Here is an 18,912-nt window from a genome sequence, read left to right as displayed (position 1 = left end):
AGGCTGAGGCAGGAGAATCACTTGAACCTGGGAGGCAGAGGTTGCAGTGAGCTAAGATTGCACCACTGCACTCCAGCCTGGGTAATAAGAGTGAAATTCTGTACCCCTCAACAAAAAAAAAAAAAGAAAGAGAGAGGGAGAGAATGGAAGGAAGGAAGGAAGGAAGGGAGAAAACTGAGGGGAACACTAGAAACAAGTGATGGGGTGCCCTGTCAGAGGGGTTGCCAGGATCTGAAACAAGTGACAGGGGTGCCCTATCACAGGGGGTTGCCGGGAGCTGATGGACGGGGACAGTGTTTGTACTTTCTTTTTTATTTTTGGAGACGGAGTCTCTCACTCTGTCACCCAGGCTGGAGTGTAATGGTGCAATCTCTGCTCACTGTGACCTCTGCCTCCCAGGTTCCAGCAGTTGTCCTGCCTCAGCCTCCCCAGTGGCTGGGACTACAGTAGCACGCTGCCACACCCAGCTAAGTTTTTGTATTTTAGTAGAGACAGGGTTTCACTATGTTGCCCAGGCTGGTCTCGAACTCCTGAGCTCAGGCAATACACCTGGTTCAGCCGCCCAAAGTGCTAGAATTATAGGCTTGAGCCACCATGCCCAGCCAGAGCCACTGTGCCCAGCATTTCTTCTTCTTTTTTTATATAGAGTTTCGTTTTGTTGCACAGGCTGGAGTAAAGTGGTATGATCTTAGCTCACTACAACCTCTACCTCCCAGGTTCAAGCGATTCTCCTGCCTCAGCCTCCTGAGTAGCTGGGATTACAAACATGTGCCTGGCTAATTTTTTGTATTTTTAGTAGAGACAGGGTTTCATCATGTTGCCCAGGCTGGTCTTGAACTCCTGACCTCAAGTGATCCACCCACCTCAGCCTCCCAAAGTGCTTGGATTACAGGCGTGAGCCACCGTGCCCAGCCATGTACTTTCATGCTTTCTTAATGTTTGAAACACCTGAATGTATCACCTATTGAGTATATTAATAAATAACTACAAAAATATCTGTGAAAGAATGAACTCACTTGGGCATCTGCCCTGTGTGCATCTGCCACTTGCTGTATAAGCACTGCCTCTGCACGAACAGGAGTATGCAGTGCACAGGGCCCTCTGTGTTCTAGGTCTAGGCCAGGCCTTAGTAGAGTGGAGACCCTCTGCACCAGCCAAACCTGCTCGAGGAGGAGAGTACCCCACCCAATCTATAGCTAACACCATGTCTAGCTATGCCTCAGCTGCATGTGATCCTCTGTCCCCTGCCATCTCTGTTGGTCCTCCCTGACAGGTGGAAGCCTCAGGGGATCCCTGGGCCTTGTGCTGCGAACCATACATAGGCTAGTCAGTACTGACCAGCCATGTCTTGGCCTGGCCATGGTTGGTGGGATTCCTCTAGGGTCCAGCCCAATCGCAGTCCAGTTGGCAGAAGACACCCACTGACTGAGGGTGACTAATCTCCTTGGAATGGCATTATTCCTCCCTTACCTCTCTAAAGTAGGGAATATGATCCTGGGTTTCCTAGTCATGAGGTCACTGAGGTCCCCAGCCTCCTGGAGACATAGGCCTCTGAGTTACCTTCTGCTCTGTCTTGACTTTGGCATTGTAGAAGGAGATGGAATCAGGGCCCTCAGGAAGCACCCTCTGCTGCAGCTGGCTGAATTTGTCCTGGTCATCTTCTCCCTGGGGGAGGACAGTCTCTTTAGCATGGTATTGTCAGGATATACCCTAGCAGAGCCTGTGATGGGCATCAGGGCGGTCCCTTGCTGGGTTTGTGCCATACACCCCCATACCAAAAGGGCATCTCACAGCCCTCCAGCCCCCATGTCTGTCAGTGTTCCCACAGACAACCTGTAACTGCTGCCTGAGCAGGATGAACTGCTTTAGAAAGGTGGCAGTAGCAAGAGTGGTATTTTCCCCCATCCCTTGGTAACCGAGGAGAGACCTGTACCTGCCCACCTGCCTGGGCTGGCTGTGGAGAGGCTGGGTGCACCACACACGCTGCCATGTTTGTGACGAGAACAGAGATCAAGGGGCACTGCCCATTGCCCCACGCTCAACCACTGCCACACTCCTGCCCTTGTGCTGCTCACCAGAGACACAATCCTGTTCACAGGGACCATGCCTGGCCGGATGCTGCCACCTGGCTTCAATGCCATCTGCATGTCCTCAGGGATGACAAAGGACTCATTGTACCAGATGTCAAATTCTACAAGGAGGTGAGGAGACAGAACCTGAGGAAGCTGGTAAGGGCTGTGTGCTCTCATCTGTCTTATATCTGTTGCAGACTCACCACCTGTTTACTTTCTGCTCCAGGGTCTTACCCTGTCCCCATCTCCATCTCTGGCCCTCACAGTCCTGGGAACCACACATCTGAAGCCTCTGCCCAGCCCCTGGCTCTGCCAGAGAGAAACTCTGAGGGTGCTTCCAGAACTCAGGCTATGGCCTCTCCCTGAGCCTCCTTGTACCTCAGGTGGCGGCCAACCTTCCCAACTGTCGCACCCATGAGCAGGCGGTGGCGACACTGATCCACTAGGTGCTGGCAATACTGGATCTCAGCCCTGAGGTCACGCAGGTCCTGGTACTCGCTGCGGTACTGCTTCTTGAGGTCTTTGAGCTTCAGGATCAGCAGGAATTCCTCCTCATCGATGATCATCAGCCCCTTGTTTTCATACTCGCCTGCAAGGTGATGGAAGAAGTCAGGAAATGAGGTGTCCACCTGAAATTGGGGGAGGAAGGGATTCCAGAAGGCGGGCACAGAGCTGGCAAATCATGAAGACAGCAGACCACAGGCAGGGCTGGGCCATGGCAAGGAGATAGGTAAAGCACAAGAAGGCCAGGCTGCCAGGGCATAATCTCACAGGGAGTGGAGCTCAGCTCAGTGGGGCCACACTGGCATTTTAGGACAAACAGGAGCAGAGGGCAGGGGAAGGTGCAGAAGACCCATGCTCCATGCTCATTTTATTTAAAACTCTATTAGCCAAAGATATTTAGTAAGCACTCCTAGTATACAAATGTCTATTTTTCTTGTAAATTACATCTACAAACTGCCATCACTGGCTAGTACTACAAGGCACTTGGGCAAGGCTCCTTATTAACAGCAGATGTTCAAATTGTCTCTTTCTGATTCCCACATCCACCAGCTACTTTCTTTTTTTTCCTTTTTGAGATGGAATCTTGCCTTGTTGCCCAGGCTAGAGTGCAGTGGCACAATCTCAACTCACTGCAACCTCCATCTCCCAGGTTCAAGCGATTCTCCTCCCTCAGCCTCCTGAATAACTGGGATTACAGGCATGCGCCACCACGCCCAGCTAAGTTTTGTAGTTTTAGCAGAGAAGGGGTTTCACCATGTTGCCCAGGCTGGTCTTGAATTCCTGACCTCAGGTGATCCGCCCACCTCAGCCTCCCAAAGTGGTGGGATTACAGGCGTGAGCCACCATGCGCAGCTCACCAGCTACCTTCTTGTTAGAGATGATTAGACATCTATATCGTGTTGAGTAGCTGTCAAAGGGTTCCAGGGACAAGGGTTAGTGCTATTCGTCTCTTTGCAAGGATCTTTTAAGGTCTGTCAGTTCAGTGACAGTTGTTGGGTTAACATAAAACAATATGATGTGCAAAGCCATTCACCCTGCTCTCCACTGCTCACAGCACCTGAAAGCTTAGCAAAGGCATCACATGGATCCCCATCCCCAAGTGTAAGGCAAGTGTGTTCTGCACATGACCTGAGGTGTGTGCCTGGGGTGCATGAGGCAGCCCCCAGATGCTAGAGGAAAATGTTAGCACTTCCACTGATGTTTATTGGGAAAAAAGTGAGACACATTAAAAGTCACTAATGGAGTCATTAATGGAAAAGCAAGTGTCTTGACTTTGGGATCTGGGATCTGGAGTGGGGAGTGGGAGTCACTCTCACCAAGTGCCTCACCTTCAGGGCGGAGCAATCTGCTGTGGTCTCTAGGCTGTGGGAGGTCTCTGATGTGATTATTTGAATAAGCCACAATCCTTTACAGAGTAGAGTCTCTACAGTACTCTGCTGAGATGGGGAGTAACTGTGAACATCTTTTGTTCTACTCAGAGAATGTCTGATTATCTCCAGGAAAAAAAAGAGTTGAATTAAAGATGATTTTACATTTTTACATTTTTCTTTTTTTCTTTTCTTTGTTTCTTTTTCTTTTTCTTGAATTACTGGCCTCAAGTAATCCTCCTGCTTCAGCCTGTCAAATAGCTGGAATTACAAGCATATGCCACCACAACTGGCAATTTTGTATTTTTCTTTTACAAAAGACTAATGTTCCAAATATGCTGACCTTTCTGGGTCAACAAGTGGCTAACAATCACAAGGTATCTAAGAGATTGATTGATTGATTGATTTGACAGGGCCTCACTCTGTCGCCAAAGCTAAAGTTCAGTGACACGATCATGGCTCACTGCAACCTCAACCTTCTTGGCTCAGGTGATCCTTTCACCGTGCCTCCCAAGTAACTGAGACTATAGGCATGTGCCACCACGCCCAGCTAATTTTTTATGTTTTTTTGTAGAGACAGGGTCTCACTGTGTTGCCCAGGCTGGTCTCAAACTCTGTGCTCAAGCAATCCACACACCTCAGCCTCCCAAAGTGCTGAGATTACAGGTGTGAGCCACCTTGCCTGGCCTAGGAGATATGACTTTACTTGATCTGTTCAAGTGAATTCAATAAAATAAAGGTATTTTATTAATATTTTAATAATCAGTGGAAAAACACTACTTTTGGAGGACAACACAAAAATGAGTTTTTTTGATACTGATAGATAAAATTTTAAATATTAAAAATTTGTTGGGTCAGGCGCTGTGGCTCACACCTGTAATCGCACCACTTTGGGAGGCTGAGAAGGGAGGATCACGAGGTCAGGAGATTGAGACGATCCTGGCTAACATGGTGAAATCCCGTCTCTACTAAAAATACAAAAAATTAACCTGAGTAACAGGTGCCTGTAGTCCCAGTTACTCAGGAGGCTGAGGCAGGAGAATGGCATGAATCCAGGAGGTGGAGCTTGCAGTGAGCCGAGATCACACCACTGCACTTCAGCCTGGGCGACAGAGCGAGACTCTGTCACACACACACAAAAAAATTTTTTTGGCCGGGTGCAGTGGCTCACACCTGTAATCCCAGCACTTTGGGGAGGCTGAAGTGGGCAGATCACCTGAGGTCGGGAGTTCAAGACCAGCCTGACCAACATGAAGAAACCCTGTCTCCACTAAAAATAAAAATTAGCTGGGCGTGGTGGCACATGCCTGTAATCACAGCTACTTGGGAGGCTGAGGCAGCAGAATTGCTTGAACCCGGGAGGCAGAGGTTGCAGTGAGCCACGATCGTGCCATTGCACTCCAGCCTCGACAACAAGAATGAAACTCTGTCTCAAAAAAGATAAAAAAATAATTTTACTGTCTTCCTCATCTCATCCTTTGAAACTGTCCACTTTCAGGTGTATTTAGGAGTACATGATATGCCAGCATAGCATGCATATATTTTATCTTAAATATGTAATAAGGGGCTGTATGTTCAAAGAAAGTGTGAGCAGAGAGGACAAAGAAGTGCTTGTTTGTCCCATAAAATCTTCACCACGTCCTCTCCCTGTGGTTCTGGATAGGGGTATGTCTATAGCCACCATCACTGGCCTCCAGCTTCCCAGACCCGTGGAGGGCTTTGCCCTTATGGATAGCATGTCATAATTGGTCTGTGAGGTATAAGAATGGCCCCAAGAATTAGAACATAAAGTTGCCCTCTGAGAAATAATTGTTTAATTTTTTTTTTTCCGGGACAGTCTTGGTCTGTCACCCAGACTGGAGTGCAGTGGTGCAATCTTGCCTCACTGCAACCTCTGCCTCCTGGGTTCGAGCAATTTTCATGCCTCAGCCTCCCAAGATGCTGGGATTACAGGTGTGCGCCACCATACCCTGCTCCTCTGAGAAATGAATGAGTAAAATGCACCTTCTGTGAGATGATGCATCTGACTTGCAGGAATAAACCAAGTGACATCTGGAGATCACTTATGAAAGCTGGCCTGGAACAGGGTTGTGATTTAGTAAGGGAAAGCCCAGTAACCTGTGGTGTTTCCTGTCTGGAAGAAGACAATAAGACTGAGCCACGAGTGTGAAGAACAGTGTGGCCTCTGAACCACCTGTCCCAGAGTTGGAATTGTCACTCATTAAAATGCAGGTCCTGGGCCCTGCTCCATCTCTCCTCAGTCAGAACCACTTGCTGAGGGGCTGGGAATCTGCACTTGACCAGCCCTCCCAGATAAGTCATCTGAACACGCAAGCTTGATGGGCCTTGGCCCTCAGTGCAGGTGTGGGCGGTGCACACCACCAGGACAAGGACACTGGGTCAGGGTAACCAGGTGAGCACCCTCCCCACATTGGGGTCCTTTGCTCTTTGAGCCTGGAGCACCCTCTGCCACCTGCCCTAGGAGACAAGACTTTGACAGACCAGCACCGGTGTCATGGATTCAACACAGGGAATGGCCTTACTGAAAGTGAGTCCCTTGGCTCTCTAGCATCCATATTCTTGTTCCCTTACTTGGTTTTCCATAGTCCCCACCAGCAGCCCTACCTCAATCTGACCACCTGGAGCAGTGAGGAAACCACACAGAGACCCACGGACCTTGTAGAAGTCACCAGCTACCCATCGTCCAGTGATACCTCTGCAGGACAAAAGGCCTGTTTCACCATGGACAGTAGCACATATGGGGTGGAAGGCCCAGCACCTAGGTCTGAGATAATGCAACAATGAGGGACCCACAGGCAGAGGCTGGCTGACAGGGGAGGACTCTGAGGCTCTCAGGGGCTGACCAGAGCTAAGTGATCTGACCTATGGGTGAAAGCCACACCCCAGCACCCCCACTGGCCCCTCTCATCTCAGTCCTCTAGTGCCAAGGGCTGTTCTGCTTCGACCAGCATGACTCTGAGACCCCAAAGCTCCCTAGCCATCTTTCCATCACATTTACCTTGCTTCTCCCGCAGTGACTTCTGGAAATCCAGGGCCTCCTTGGTCACATCAATCTCCCGCTTGATGGCATTGATGCGCTGCGTGGTCTCGCTGGCCCTTTTCCTCCGTTCATTCAAGATGGATTTGTTTTCTTTGAAAATTCGGTTGATCTCACTACCTCGCTCGTTCTTAAACTCCTCAAAGGCCACTGGTTTGGAGGGTGGGGTGTCGGGCCTTGAGATGCAAAGGTGAGACCAAAGAGGATAAATGAGGTGGCTGCCTTGGAGCCACCAGGCACTTCATCTTTCTTCCCTGGGGCTTCTGTGGGCAGGAGGTAGAAGTGCTGGGCACCACCTACCCCAGACAGGAGCTAAACTGTGTGTGAATCATTCCCTCTTCTTTGTTTTACTCAGCACATGTACAAGGTCACATGCCCATGGCAGAAAGGGAGGAAAGCAAGGAAAAGTATAAGAAACAAACAACAATAAGAAAAGAAAAGAACAATGGCGTATGGTGGTGTGTCTCCTTCTGGATTTCTTTCCTTCTTTTTTTTTTTTTGAGACAGAGTTTTGCTCTTGTTGCCCAGGCTGGAGGGCAATGGCGCGATCTCGGCTCACTGCAACCTCCGCCTCCTGGGTTCAAGCGGTTCTCCTGCCTCAGCCTCCCGAGTAGCTGGGATTACAGGCATGAGCCACCACACCCGGCTAATTTTTTAAATTTTAGTAGAGACTGGGTTTCTCCATGTTGGTCAGGCTGGTCTCGAACTCCCGACCTCAGGTGATCCACCCGCCTCGGCCTCGGCCTCCCAAAGTTCTAGGATTACAGGCATGAGCCACCACGCCTGGCCCTGGATTTCTTTTATATATATATATATATATGTTTTCTTTTTGGTTTTTTTTTTTTGAGACAGCATCTTGCTCTGTTGCCAAGGCTGGAGTTCAATAGCTCGATCATAGCTCACTGCAGCCTCGAGCTCCTGGGCTCAATCAATTCTCGTGCCTCAGCCTCCTGAGTAGCTCGGATTACAGGCATGTGCTCCCATGCTCAGCTACCTTTTAATTTTTTATAGAGACAGACTCCCACTATGTTGCCCAGGCTCTCCAACTCCTGGGTTTAAGCAATCCTTTCACCTTGGCCAACTGATGTGCTGGGATTACAAGCATGAGCCACCATGCCTGCCCTCTTTGATATATTTTTGAATGGCTAAGGCCATGCAGTATGTTTAATTTTACATCTTACTTTTTTCAAAAAAGCATTTCATGTTATTAAAAACCCTTTGAGAACTCTAGTTAATGAGTGTAAGATGAAGTGTTGGGGCAAGGGGAAGTGGATTGACGTGGGCAACTTTGAAATGCATCAAAAAAATAACATGGAGGAATAGAAGGATAGAGGCAGAATGAAACAAGAATAGTAACATGTAAATTGTAGAATTGGGAGGATGCTTGGTGTACAGGTGTTCGCTGTACAATTATTTCAACTTCTCTGAATGTTTAGAAATGTTCATAGGCTGAAATTCTTCATGGACAACACAATGGCAGAGAACAATTCACTTAGTGCCCTTTCCCTAGTGTTGGCTACTGAAGGTGTTTCAAAAATATATATATATTGCTTTTTAAATAAATGATGAAATACATATCTTTTGCATAAATCTTGTTTCACTTCTATTTCCTTAGGATAGATCCTTAAAAACTCATCAGGGAGAGAGGCTGAGTGATTCGAGGAAAGGGAAGAGGTTATATCCTTTAATATCTTAAAAATTTTTAATCTTTTGAATGCAGTAATTGTACAAAAGATACATAACTTTAATTATTTAAATAATTGCCATTTGGAGGGTCTAAAATGATTCTATGTTTAATTGTACATCCTGGATGACTCCTGAGGTTGGATCATTTTGCAGGTGCATAGTCATGTTTCTTCCTTGGGGACTGTGCTCCTAGTCTTTGCCTATTATTCCTTATTTTATTTCTCTTTTATCTGCAGGTACTCTTTACATGTTGAGGATCACATATGGTTTTGTTTGATCTGGTGCAGAAGCTAACATTAGCTGATTACCTAATTGGGCGTAATTCCTCCTTCGGGGAGTCTGAGGGAAGGGGCTCAATGCTGGAAGTTTCCCGGTCCCGCGAAAGCATGTCTTTGACATCCCCATCTTTGGAGGATGGGACCAGCTGGGTCTTGGAGGTGGAAACGTAATCCAAGTCCTTCCCATTCACAGGGCTGCTGGCACCTTCCTTTCTTGCCAAGGAGCTGGAAGAAGGCATGGAAGCCCCAGGGTTCAGTCATGGGCAGTGAGGTATCTCAGATGTCAGGATAAGTGACCTTTCTCAGCACTCACTACACTGGGAGCCCCACCTCACTCAGCTCCCCACCTTGTTCGTATTCCTAGGTAAAACGGCAAATAATGTGATGCTAAGCCAGGCAGATGTGGAGGAAGAAGAGGGCATTTTTCTCCCTTTTATCAGAACAAACAGCCCGCAGTGGTCTTGGCAGGAGACACTTGGGAAAAATGGGTACAATCTCCATGGATTGAAAGTATATGGACCTGTGGGATGGGCCACAGGTTCTCAGGAACCACCATGGCTGCTGAGGTCTGAGTCATACAGGCTGCCCTGGGAAGGACTGGCAGAGCCCCATACAGGGAAGGTCTGTCTGTGGACCAATGGTAAAGCAGGATGGCTCTGCCCTGCTGTTCTTTTCTTTTTTTTTTTTTTTTGAGACAGAGTCTACCTCTGTTGCCCAGGCTGGAGTGCAGTGGCATAATCTCGGCTCACTGCAAGCTCCACCTCCCAGGTTCACACCATTCTCCTGCCTCAGCCTCCTGAGTAGCTGGGACTACAGGGGCCCGCCACTTCGCCCGGCTAATTTTTTTGTATTTTTAGTAGAGATCGGGTTTCTCCATGTTAGCCAGGATGGTCTCGATCTCCTGACCTCGTGATCCGCCCATCTCGGCCTCCCAGAGTGCCAGGATTACAGGCGTGAGCCACCGCGCCCGGCCTGCCCTGCTGTTCTTACTGGTTCACACCCTGTTCTCCACACCAGCTCCCAGAAAAGTAGCTGTCCTCCCTGCCGAAGCAACAGTGCTTGGTGCCTTTCTCCAAGAAGAGGCAGATCTGAGGACCGAACTGGCAGGAGGATGCCCATGGCTCTTCCCAAAGGTCTGAGGATAGAAAATCTGTTTCTTCCTCTTTCATCCTCCTTGCAACAAGTGTGGCTCAGGGGACTGAGCCTCAACCCATCAACTACTGCACTGGTTATCCGGAAGCAGAACAGAGAGGGCTGGGGTATGACTACACTCAAGAAGAGGCAGGAGGAGGCCAGGGACACTGGCATCCTCTGCTGCCTGACTCCTGTCCTGCGTGTAACAGTTTTCTACAATCAGCTCTGGCCCGTGGCCTGCACTCACTCACTTATCCTCACAACAACCTCAATGACTTGGATGCTATAATTATTTTTCCCATTTTGGAGATGCAGAAACAGGCACAGAATGGTTCTCACGTCTCACACGGGGTGACCCCTTGGGTGTGAGAAGTGCAGAGCAGGGAGGGGAGCCCGGGCGTCAGCTCCAGAGCCTGTGCTCTTACCCACCACTACACAGCACCCCAGGAGAGTGGGCTCACTAAGTGAACCTAAATGCTCTTCCCATCTTGCACATACAAACGAATCTTGCCTGAAAGGTGAACTGGAGTTTTAGGTGACCTGAGTGCCAGTCGGCAGGAAGACCCTAGTGAAGTGAGGGGAGGGAGTACAACATAAAGTACCAGAGGGCATGGGCTCTGGGGAGCTGGTCCAGCTTCTCGCTGCCATTTCACTAAGTCATTGGTGGTGTAGCCTTGGGGAGTGGCTTCCCCTCTCTAAGCCTCTGTTTCTTTATCAGTATAATGAAGACATTAACTCCCACCTCACCAGGTTGCTGTGAAGATGAGAGGTGATTCTTGTAGGGTTCCAAACCAACCCCAGCCCGGACCCCACAGACTTGCTAGTATTGGCAGCAGTGATGTCCACTGTGCCAACCCAGTAGCTGAGACACTGGGGGAAGGTGGGAACAGTGCACATCCTCCCATTCACCCGCCGAGGAGGGCCAGCTGCTGACGAGGCAGAGCGGCAAGGTCACTCACCTAAGGGGCTCTTTGAATGTCTTCTTGGACTTGGCTTTCTTCCCAGGTTTGGTAGACAAAGGGGCGACTCCGAGTCCAAAGTTTTGTCTTTCAGGCTCACCCACTAGGTGGCCATCAACATCCACAAGCCCCGCCTACATAGAGAGGCCAGCCAAAGGTCTGTGAGTTAGATTAAGGGCTTGGGCCCCTTGGGGACCCACATGTATATGGCCCAAGGCTCAGGGTGGACATGTTCACCATACACACCAAGGTTTGGCAGCTGCTGATGCCAGCCTTAGGCTGTCCCCAGTAGAGCGGTCCCTGATCACTCTGCCAAATGTTCACTTTCCACATGCACCCCCTCACCAGTATGGCACCTTATTCCATACTCTGGAGATTTAAAAACTTATTTCCAACCTAATTCCAGGAATTTGTCTTTAATATTATTATCCATGTTTCTACCTTATGAAAATTATTTTTAATTCAAAAGTGGTTTACTCTTATACAGGTTGCCTGTGTTCATTCTGGTGTTACCTTTATCTGTTGCAATCCTAGCTCTGGTTTAATGCATACTACTTGCTGGCTCTGCAAAGGTCTGAGGATGGGAAATCTGAGGTGAGTGCTGTTGGCAAGTGGCAACTATGCTTACCTTCTGGATGGCAGAAATGGCTGCAAAGTCATTCCTGTCAATGAGGGTGTACTTCCTGCGCAAAGTGGACTCCACTTCCTGTTCCTGTTGGCTTGGGAGACAGCACGAGAGAACAGCTTGTACCTGGGGCCATGCTGAATCCAGTGGGGTAAGAACCAAGTACTGGGGTTAAAAGTCATATGGGCAAGGTCCCTTGTATGGGGCCACACCTTCATCATGAACCAGACCAGACAAAAGGACAAAGGACTCACTTTCCCCTGCCCCATTGCATACACCCACTGTCCAACCCCCAAACCTGCAGGGGCCACCTTATGCCATGTGTATCTGCTCTAAGATGATACTTGATAAGGACTGTAAGCTTCACATGGGACCATGTGGGGTTCTGTCTTAGGTTCTGTCTCTAATAGGCCCCTTGGAATCATGTGACCAGCTTTAGTGACACCACCTAGCATAAGCTGCTTAGACTATGGGTATGTTTGCACCCAAGTAAACCACAAACGCCTCCTGAGGTGGGGGTGTGCGGCAATATTCACAAGGTGAATATTCACAACGCCCTGCTCTGGGCACACTCAGAGCTGGCACTCCATAAACACCTCCTGTCCAATTAATGAACTCACTGAATATCCACCAGGGACCCAGGCATGCCCCCAAGGACTCTAATTTGGCTCTTCATCCACAAGCATGAAGAGGATGCTCTTGGAGGCAAGTGCCCAGATCGCAGGAGATGAAAATGGCAGCCTGATGTAGGAGTGAGGCAGGGGTGGGGGTCTCTCACCTCAGAACCACCCGGAACTGGTTGAACACCTCCTTGATCTGTCTAAGGTTGATTATCTGGAGGGAAGAGAGCAAGGCAGAGGTTAGACCAAGTGCATCTAGAGGGAACAGGTTGCATCTATGTTAGTAGAGAAATCAAGACCACTTGGCTGACCCCTGGACCATCTGTCTTGAGAAGAGGACATTTGCACACAGCCTCTCAGCAAAGTGGCAGCCAAGCCCTCCTCCAGAGCATAGAAACACCTGATTAATAATTTTAAAACTAAGTATTTGCTGAGGCTATAAAAACCACCTTTTCTAAGTAGAGACCTCTATAAAATGAAATGATTCTATACCTTGAAAATACCTTCTAAAGTTTTTTATAAATAAAACGTATTTCCTCAGCTTTCTCTTACTTCCAAAAGGCTCTGCCTGCTGTCTTCAGATGGAGCCCATTTATGGACCTGTCTTTATGGGCACAGACACACACACATGAGGCCGGAGGAAGGTTACTGGCCTCCCCCCGGGCCTAAAGCCCACAGCATTCCCCTTGACCAAGGGTTAATTTGGGACTGCCCCTCCTGTGAAGGCCAGAAGAGTCCATCCCTTAGTTGCCCCAGGCCTGCTTCTTGGAGCTGCCCATAGTAACAGCCAGGGGGGTCTGCTCATGTCTTCAAGAAGAGGGGTTCGATGGACTGCACTGTGAAAACAGGATGCAGCCTCTTCCCCCTGAGGACCCTTCCTTGTGGGGCAGTTTCCCCCTCCTTGGCCCACTCCAACATGGGCCCTGGGGTCTACCTTGTAGACAACCAGCATGACCACTGTCCTTTATCAGCTTCATTCTGCAGACACAGTCAAGCCACCCAGGTGCAGCAGTTCAGTTCATCACCACTCCGTTTCCCTCCCCACTAGGCAGGTAAGGCCACTGAAGTACATGAGGTTGAGTATTTTGCAAAGGTCACTTAGCAAAGAGGCAGCTGAGCTAGGATTCAATCCCAGAAAGCCTGGCTCTAGGGCCTGTGCTTGTGCCCCTGAGATGAACTGAAGGGTCCCTGACATCAAGAGTCCAGCACCACCCTCCACCCACTGCACCCATTCATGTGAGGTTCTGAGGCTAGCAGAGCATGCATTGGGGTGTGCCCAGGATAGGGAGGTCCAGGCTGGCTCAGCACAGTGGTCACAGAGGGATTTCTTACATCGATCTCGTCCAGCGTCCCCTCTAGGTACCTCCGCACCTGGGAGTTGATCTCAGCAATCTGGATTTCATCCATGGGTTCATAGGTCACAAAGGTGCGGTTGGTCTTGAAGGAGGATGAAGAACATGTGGATAAGCAACAAGAACCCGGGCCCATGTGGGAGTGGCAGGGGCCATTCTGACAGGCAAAGTAGGGAGGCTGGGCACAGGCCCTGGCTGACCAAGCTGGCTCATTCCCTTCATCATCGGGTCCTGCCAGAGGGCCTAACACACAGGCCAGCTGCTGGGGTCAGGGATGGGTAATGGGGTCGGAGAGGAAAGGAAAGGCCCTTAGACATGGGGTCTGCTACTCCAGACAGAGGCTCTGCTGCCTGAGTCCCAGCAGACTCTGCAGCATGAGAACCGCGAGGACGGGAGGTACGCGCTGCCTCTGCCTTGAGGCCCCTCAGGACCGCTGGAGGACTCTGCCTCCACCCCCTGTCCTCATGGCTCCTTGCTGCTGCCCCTTTCCTGCCACTCAGCCTGCCCCGTGACCCCACCTACCACTGGCCTTGACCCATTATGCTGTCTGCCCCTAGCCCCAGTTGCCCCTTACCCCAGCACCTCTGCCCTCCTTCCTTGCCTCTAGCCTCTTACCAGGCTGTCATGGATGGCCAGCTCCTGCTTGAGCAGTGCTAGTTCCTTCTCCAGGTTCTTGACCATTCTCTGCCGGGAAACATGGTAGGGTGGGGGCCGACAGGAAGGGTAATCAGAGAAGCTACCCTGTCTCTTCCACAGCAAGAGCACAATTCTTCATTCTGTGCCCAGACATCCCGGCCATTCCTGGATCCACAGGGTATGCTTTCAGCTTCTGGCGATTACCTCCCCACTGGTGACTCTTCCCCAACAGGGGTGAGTTTAGGGTCTGTGAGGACCTGAATAGTACCCCGGCCTTTGCCACTGGCAGCAAAAGAGACAGCACAAGCTACAGGGCCACCTCAAACCCCAACTCCCAGGGGCCCCAAGCTTCTTCCAGTCTACCAGGATAATGGCCCTTTTGGTGCAGCCTACAGACTCCAGAATGCTTTCTCTTTTTTTGAGACAGAGTTTTGCTCTTGTCGCCCAGGTTGGAGTGCAATGGTATGGTCTCAGCTCACTGCAACTTCTGCCTCCTGGGTTCAAGTGATTCTCTTGGCTCAGCCTACTGAGTAGCTAGGATTACAGTTGCCCACCACCACACCCAGCTAATTTTTATAATTTTAGTAGAGACATGGTTTCACCATGTTGGCCAGGGTGGTCTCAAACTCCGGACCTCAGGTGATCCGCCCACCTCAGCCTCCCACAGTGCTGGGATTACAGGCATGAGCCACCGTACTCAGCACCAGAATGCTTTCTTTTTAGAGACAGGCTCTTGCTCTGTCCTCCAGGCTGGAGTGCAGTGTCACCATCATGGGTCACTGCAGCCTCAACCTCCTGGGCTCAAGCAATCCTCTCACCTCAGCCACCTGAGTAGGTCATGCTATAGGTACACACTGCTATACCCAGCTAATTTTTGTAGAGACAGGGGTCCCACTATGTTGCTCATGCTGGTATCAAACTCGTGGGCTCAGGCAATCCTCTCGCCTTGGACTCCCAAAGGCTGGGATTACAGGTGTGAGCCATCATGCCTGGCCTCCAGGATGCTTTCTATGCATGGTTATAACCCTCATCCTTTTACCCTCATCCTCACCAACCACTGCATGAACATATCACCACTCCCCAATGATAATCATGTATGTCACCTCTTATTTTTTATTTTTATTTTTTTTTAAGATGGGGTCTCGCTCTGTTGCCCAGGCTGGAGTACAGTGGCGTGATCTCGGCTCACTGCAACCTCTGCCTCTCGGGTTCATGTGATTCTCCTGCCTCAGCCTCCCGAGTAGCTGGGATTATAGACATGCACCACTACGCCTGGCTAATTTTTGTATTTTTAGTAGAGACAGGGTTTTGCCATGTTGGCCAGGCTAGTCTCCAACTCTTGACATCAGGTGATCTGCCCTCCTCAGCCTCCCAAAGTGCAGGGATTACAAGTGTGAGTCACTGTGACTGGCCTCACCTCTAATTTTTTGCTGCTTACAAACAATGCTGCAAGAACATTTTTGTACTCATATTTATGTCCTTAGAGATTTCTGCAGAAAAACACAGCAATCTATGAGGCTTTTGAGATCTGCCCCCATTACCTCTTTTCTGCTTCTCTTCCCTGGTGCACTCCAACCACTTCCACAAATTGGTATGCTTCTGCCTCTGCATTGCCTGTCCACTGCCCTGGAATTTTCTTCTCCTAGGTACTTCCAAGACTCATTCACTTACCTCCTGAAAATCTTTTTTCAAAATCTTCTAAATTAGGTACACCACAATTACTCTTTAAAATTGTAGCCGGGCGCGGTGGCTCAAGCCTGTAATCCCAGCACTTTGGGAGGCCGAGACGGGCGGATCACGAGGTCAGGAGATCGAGACCATCCTGGCTAACACGGTGAAACCCCATCTCTACTAAAAATACAAAAAACTAGCCGGGCAAGGTGGCGGGCGCCTGTAGTCCCAGCTACTCCGGAGGCTGAGGCAGGAGAATGGCGTAAACCCGGGAGGTGGAGCTTGCAGTGAGCTGAGATCTGGCCACTGCACTCCAGCCTGGGCGACAGAGCAAGACTCCGTCTCAAAAAAAATAAAAATAAATAAAATAAAATAAAATAAAATTGTAATTCCAGCCAGGTGCGGTGGCTCAGCCCTGTAATCCCAGTACTTAGGGAGGCCGAGGCAGGTGGATCATCTGAAGTCAGGAGTTCGAGACCATCCTTATGAAATCTCGTCTCTACAAAAATTACAAAAATTGGCCGAGTATGGTGGTGTGTGCCTGTAATCCCAACTACTGGAGAGGCTAAGGCAGGAGAATTGCTTGAACCCGGGAGGTGGAGGTTGCAGGGAGATGGAGGTTGCAGTGAGCTGAGACCATGCCATTGCACTCCAGCCTGAGCGATAGAGCGAGTCTCTGTCCCAAAATAAATAAATAAATAAATAATTGTAATTCCTTCTCCATCCCCGCAACATGCTTTAAAAATCTCTATTTTTTTTCATAGCACATTTTGCCTTTTAACATACTCTAGATTAGTGTTGTCCAACAGAACTTTCTGCAATGATTAAAATGTTCCATATTTGTGCTGCCCAGTATGGTAATGATGAGACACATACAGCTACTGAACACTTGAAATGTGGCTAGGGTGCCTGAAGAAGTAATTCTAATTTTAATTAATTTAAACAGCCACATTTGAGTAGCAGTTACTGTATTAAACAGCGAAGCCTGAGAACCTACCTATTTATTGTGATTATTATTATGCATCTCCCCTACTCCCATCAGACTGCAGGCTCAGAGATTTGTGTTTCTGTTCACGCAGTCAGGTATCCCAAGTGCTTTAAAAAGCACCTGGCACATAGTAAGCACTCCATAGATTTTAGGTAAGAAAATAAATGATATATTTCGAGGAGAAGAATCACTAAGTCATTTTATATTTGATATTTACCAGCTGAGTGTCTTCCCTAAAAGAGGCACAAGGAACTGCAAGCTGAGAACCCTTGCTGTGAACAGTAGAACTTCCTTTAGTTGTCATAAAAGGGCCACTGGAGGGAGCTCCTGACCCCTGGATCCCGGGACTGGTAACCAAAACTGTGACCAGTCCACCGCCCCACTGGCCCTCTCCCAGACCAAAGGCCTGCTGTACTCTAGCCCTCATCCAACCAGGTCACCTGGGCACTGAGGCCCAACTGCCCTCACATAGCAAGGGTCAACAGAACCCCTGGCATCCTGATGGCTCTGTGGCAATTCAGGTACAAAGCCTGGGACCCAAGGCATGTGACCAGTGTCCAGATGCTGGATCTGCCCCTCTGGGAAGCCCCACAAAGGTCTCCTTCAGGTGTGGACTTCCTGTGGATCAATGGGAGAGGCCTGGTGGCCAGTCTCACCTGTCCACATGCCCTCTTTCTCCCAGCTCTAGAAAATATATCATGGCCCAGCTACAGAAAGTTTGACTGAGCCATCAGGGGCCTCCAGCTTGATGACTCTGTTCAGTGAGGCACAGCAGAGCCAAACTTACATGTCTGGGCCAATCAGAAGGCGATATAGGAGGCCGGATACAGTGGCACATGCCTGTAATCCCAGCACTTTAGGAGGCCAAGGCGGGCAGATCACTTGAGGTCAGGAGTTCAAGACCAGCCTGGCCAACATGGCGAAACCCCGTCTCTACTAAAAATAAAAAATAGCTGGGCGCGGTGGCACATGACTGTAACCCCAGCTACTCAGAAGACTGAGGCAGGAGAATTGCTTGAACCTGGGGGGCAGAGGTTGCAGTGAGCTGAGATCACGCCACTGCACTCCAGCCTGGGCAACAGAGTGAGACCCTATCTCAGAAACAACAACAACAACAACAAACAGGGCTTCTTTAGATAGAAAAAAAAAAATGCCTTGGAAACAGCACAGACTCATGTAAGTTTCCTAATAGGCATTTTCATTATAAATGTAATGAGGATAATTCAGAGAATTCTGCTGAAGCTGCACATCAGGCTGTGGGGCAGCTCTCAGGTCAGGCTGCTTTCCAATTTTCATCCCGCTGCAGCTTGCTGGTGTATCTTCTCTTGGCGGAGTGGGGTATACTAAATTTCTCTCTCCTGGCTGTTTAGGCCTGAGGCTCACAGCCCTTTACATCACTTCAGAGAATGACTGACTGGCAGAGTGGGAGGGTCACTGGAGGTTATCAGGCCAAGTTTCTTGTTCATAGAGGACGACCCCGAGGTTGAGAGGGTCTGAGCAACTCGCCAGAGAGCTTGTGGCGGAGGTGGATTAGGAACCCAGTCTTCTGCCTTATAGCCAGCCCCATCAACCTAAGAAATTCTGAAGAAGCGATTCCACCCTCTTGAAAACAGGCGTCAATACAGAAGACAGTGCTGAAAATGACCTGAGAATACTGGCTACGGTCTAGGAAAGGCAGTAACCAAAATAATGTTTCCACATCTCTGTCAAGAACTCATGTTTGTAAAGAAGAATGCTTATCAGGAAGATTATACCCACATTCACACTGGATGGCACAGAGACTCACTCAGTTGTCCAGGGTCAACAGTGCAGATCTTAGAACAGAAATGACGTGAAAAAGCATGATTCTCCAACTTCACCAGACACAGTGGCTCACACCTGTAATCCCAGCACTTTGGGAGGTTAAGAGGATCCCCTGAGCCCAGAAGCTCAAGACCATCCTGGGCAACATAGGGAGACCCC

The 18,912-nt window shown here is 49.4% G+C and overlaps 1 protein-coding gene across 4 annotated transcripts in view; it reads right to left on the bottom strand.

Moving 5' to 3' along the window:
* KIF9 (kinesin family member 9) overlaps positions 1-18,912 on the bottom strand; it is a 51,729-nt gene that overhangs the window by 4,860 nt on the left and 27,957 nt on the right. For 2 of the 4 annotated variants that reach the window (XM_011939213.1, XM_011939212.1), the window contains exons 11-20: positions 14,271-14,339; positions 13,636-13,740; positions 12,462-12,517; positions 11,687-11,777; positions 11,059-11,192; positions 8,996-9,190; positions 6,963-7,177; positions 2,485-2,661; positions 2,076-2,191; positions 1,561-1,665 (exon numbers count right to left, since the gene is read on the bottom strand). In XM_011939213.1, coding sequence (XP_011794603.1) covers positions 1,561-1,665; positions 2,076-2,191; positions 2,485-2,661; positions 6,963-7,177; positions 8,996-9,190; positions 11,059-11,192; positions 11,687-11,777; positions 12,462-12,517; positions 13,636-13,740; positions 14,271-14,339 — 1,263 coding nt within the window. Of the gene's footprint in view, positions 1-1,560; positions 1,666-2,075; positions 2,192-2,484; positions 2,662-5,736; positions 6,078-6,962; positions 7,178-8,995; positions 9,191-11,058; positions 11,193-11,686; positions 11,778-12,461; positions 12,518-13,635; positions 13,741-14,270; positions 14,340-18,912 lie in introns of those variants that run through there. The other 2 variants (XM_011939214.1, XM_011939215.1) reach the window with 2 other exon arrangements.

This window comes from Colobus angolensis, unplaced genomic scaffold (genome assembly GCF_000951035.1).
Source record: "Colobus angolensis palliatus isolate OR3802 unplaced genomic scaffold, Cang.pa_1.0 Scaffold18, whole genome shotgun sequence".
NCBI classification, from domain to species: Eukaryota; Metazoa; Chordata; class Mammalia; order Primates; family Cercopithecidae; genus Colobus; species Colobus angolensis.
This window is presented reverse-complemented; position numbering and strand designations above follow the sequence as displayed.